Raw genomic sequence first — 3,488 nt, 5'->3', positions numbered from 1 at the left:
ATTTATTTTTATATGGTACTGAGGGTTGAGGGTTGAACCCAGTGCCTCATGCATTTGAGGCAAGCGCTCCACCACTCCGACCCAGCCCCAGCCTGAGGCATATTTATATCAATCTTGAATGTAGCAACTTTGCTAATTAAAGTTTGAACTGTTTGTCTATGGACTCTCCGAATTTCTGGATGAACAATATTATCAATGAATAATAAATCCATACCTTTCTAATTTTCATACTTTTTTCTTGTCTTACAGAGATGGCTAAATTTAAACATTAACTGAAATAGAAAGAAGGCATTTTTTTCTTGATTTTGAAAAGAATGTTTCAAGAATTTCACTATTAAGTATGATGTTTGCTTAAGGATTTTGGAAGATATCCTTTATCAGGATATGGAAGTTAACTTGTATTCCAGTTTTCTAAGTCTATGTAAATAGTAAATGAAGTTTATCAAGTGGTTTCTTCAATCTGCAAGAATTCTGTATATATATAGATTTTCCATCGTGATTTGTTATTTTTAGATTTTCTTACGATGAACTATCCTGTTCAGTCGTGATAGCCCACATTTTTATATTCAATTCTGGATTAGGTCTAAGATTTTATTTGGGATCCTTTCTTCCTGTATTTACCTAGTTCATCAGAGACTGGGTTAAGTCCCTGGATCTCCCAGAGGTCAGCTAGTTCCTGCCCTGTAGGTAACTGCTGGCTGGCGTAGGCTGGAGACGTAATTAAGTGACTGCCCAAAGAGCATCCTAGAAACATCGTAGAGCTCCGCCAAGCGAAGGAGCATATGGTACCAACCCGGGTGTTACTAGGTGAACTTCCCAACGTATGCGAGCTCTACGCTTTCTGCAAATCAGGAAACCTGCCGGAGCAGTCGCTGGGAAACAGGAAACGCGGACTCCTCCAAGCGTTCCTGGCCCCGCCTCTTCCGTTCGGCGCGGGTGCCGATTGGTTCGCGTGGCACTATAAGAGACTGCGCGCAAGCGCGCTGCTTTCTTTCCTCAGCTGCCGCCAAGGTGCTCGGTCCTTCCGAGAAGCTAAGGCCGCGTTGGGGTGAGGCCCTCACTTCATCCGGCGACTAGCACCGCGCCCGGCAGTCAGCACCATGGCCTCTGTTTCCGAGCTGGCTTGCATCTACTCTGCCCTCATCCTGCATGATGACGAGGTGACCGTCACGGTGAGTGCGAAGGGGCGGTCTGTTTTTCGCTCTTTAGTGGTGAGGCCTAATGCTTCCGGCCAGGCCGCGGCCGCCATCACCCGGCAGTGGGCAGGACGACCGGTTCCTAGTTCTCCATGTGGTCAGGCCTGGTGCTTAAGGCCTAGCCATGGCCGCCGACTCTTGCTACAGCGTGGCCGGCGCCGTGCGGGGCAGTCCGTGGCCTGGGTCACGTGCGGACCCCGGAGCGTGCTTGCAGTTGGCCGCATCGGTTTGAGTCCATTAATGGAGCCCTTTTCTGCAGCTCGTACCTGTCTTCCAACGTGCACTCAGATTTCTCCTTTAGATGTGATTATTTTGAAATCCTTTGATCGTAATTGACCTGTGAAGCGAGGAGAAAAGCTCAGGAGCTCTGGTCTATCTCCCTGGTCTCCTGACCCAAAATGTCAGTGACTCGGGCAAGTCCCAGCGTGCGAACTGGGCCGTAGGCTCGCCGCGTGGCAAGGAACCGAGTGCACTTTTCTTTGCTCGTGGTAGCCGTAAATAGTGTAAAGGAAAGCCTTTTAGCTATAAGCATTCACGAAATACAGATAGAACAACCGAACTGGGTAAACATGGTACTGAAGACGAGTTTTGAGTGACTTCAGTTTAACTTGGCAGGATTTTGGAGACTTTACCAGAAGTACCGTGTGCTGTCTGATGGATTGGCATTTTGTTTGTTTCAGGAGGATAAAATCAATGCCCTCATTAAAGCGGCTGGTGTAAATGTTGAACCTTTTTGGCCTGGTTTGTTTGCAAAGGTAAGGTGATGATGACAAATGATTTGGGAAGGCCTAATTTATTAGGTCAGGTGTACATGTCACTGTATCCCCTCTAAGTGTCTTGATGTGTTTCTATCTTCAGGAGTTAATGAGCATTCCATTTGTTTTTAACTTGATCTTAGACAGGCTTCCCATTCCTTCTGTTCTGAAACTAAAAAATTCTTAACTAGTTCATTCCTTCTCAAGGAGATAAGTATTATTCATGTCATTCCACGCAAATTCTTACAGTATGGTAGTCAGCGTTGGGTTTTTGTAGTTTAGTTGCTTTTAATTGACTAATTAATGTGTGTTGGGATAGAAATGACTAATGAATGCAAGGTTCTTGCCCAAGGAACTTGAACTGGCAGGCCTCCATTGTACAGGTTACTTAATATCTGGCAAGTGAAGCTAATAATAGCAACTCTTAGGACTGTGTCCTCCCTTAGAGTTTGGAAAGATTGTAAATGTTATAGCTAGGTCAGTAAATTACTTTAAAAGTCCTAAATTTGCTTAGTCTGAAAATTTGAATGCATTGTTAAGGGGAGTCATTTGGGAAGAATTCTCATTTGAGTGTTTCATGAAGCTAAATGTTAGAAGAAATTCCAACAAATTATTTTGGGTCATTCGTCTTATTTATAAAGGAAGAAGTTCAGTTAACTATGCCTTTCTACTTATATACAGCAATGTAAGTATTGTATGAGATTTAAAGTTGAACAGCATTTATATAGCAGTATGCATTGTTCTGAAAGGTAGATGTTACTGGCAGGCAATGAAAGAAAATGTCTAGCATAGGAGAAGGAAAAGTATATTGGGGATTGACACTGTTATATTGGAAAGAGGAATTTTTTTTTTTTTTTTTTTTTTTTTTGGACTGGATGAGTACTATACAAAAAAAGAGGACTGAGTCTTTACCCATGTGTTGCAGGCCCTGGCCAATGTCAACATTGGGAGCCTCATTTGCAACGTAGGGGCTGGTGGGCCTGCTCCAGCAGCTGGTGCAGCACCAGCAGGAGGTCCTGCTCCCTCCACAGCGGCTGCCCCAGCTGAGGAGAAGAAAGTGGAAGCAAAGAAAGAAGAATCCGAGGAGTCTGATGATGACATGGGCTTTGGTCTTTTTGACTAAATTCTTGTAACATGTTGAATAAAAAAACTGAGCTTTGCTGATAGTTTGGAAATCTCCACAAATTTGATCTCACACCTGTAATGCTAGACTGGCTTTTTCCCTTTGCTTTTCTGCCACAGCATGAGCTAGGTTTTTTTTCTGCCATCATCACCAAGTGGGAAATCTTATACAAGCCTTACACTAAAAAGGCACCTAATATTGCAGCATTGAAAACGAGGTGAGAGAAGGATCAGAGTAGAGCCTTGTCCACATTTTCTAAGTAATTCTGTAATTATGGGGTTTGTCCTTAGAAAATAGTGGGTGGATAAGTCCTCAGTTACACAAAGTGGGCAAAAGCAGAATTCAGACTTGAAAAGCCAACAAATATGGCCCCCATCCATTAAACAGTAACATGAAATGGAAATTGATTTTTCG

The 3,488-nt window shown here is 43.5% G+C and overlaps 1 protein-coding gene across 1 annotated transcript; it reads left to right on the top strand.

Annotated features, from left to right (window-relative positions):
• Positions 1–983: 983 nt before the first annotated feature.
• On the top strand, positions 984–3,117 carry Rplp1 (ribosomal protein lateral stalk subunit P1). Its single transcript, XM_047541272.1, has 3 exons — positions 984–1,172; positions 1,877–1,951; positions 2,877–3,117. The coding sequence occupies exons 1-3, from the start codon at positions 1,101–1,103 to the stop codon at positions 3,072–3,074; spliced, it is 345 nt and encodes a 114-aa protein (XP_047397228.1). The 5' UTR covers positions 984–1,100; the 3' UTR covers positions 3,075–3,117.
• The last annotated feature ends 371 nt before the right edge of the window (positions 3,118–3,488 follow it).

This window comes from Sciurus carolinensis, chromosome 2 (assembly GCF_902686445.1).
Source record: "Sciurus carolinensis chromosome 2, mSciCar1.2, whole genome shotgun sequence".
Classification (NCBI taxonomy): Eukaryota; Metazoa; Chordata; class Mammalia; order Rodentia; family Sciuridae; genus Sciurus; species Sciurus carolinensis.
The sequence above is the reverse complement of the archived record's forward strand: the minus strand, read 5'-3'. Positions and strand labels throughout refer to the sequence as shown.

What these genes read in the sequence shown, in the direction of transcription:
- Rplp1 (XM_047541272.1), top strand. Translation starts at nt 1,101, where the DNA reads ATGGCCTCTGTTTCCGAGCTGGCTTGCATCTACTCTGCCCTCATCCTG. An exon ending in ATGACGAGGTGACCGTCACG is followed by an intron (nt 1,173 to 1,876) that starts GTGAGTGCGAAG and finishes TGTTTGTTTCAG; the next exon opens with GAGGATAAAATCAATGCCCT. An exon ending in GGCCTGGTTTGTTTGCAAAG is followed by an intron (nt 1,952 to 2,876) that starts GTAAGGTGATGA and finishes CATGTGTTGCAG; the next exon opens with GCCCTGGCCAATGTCAACAT.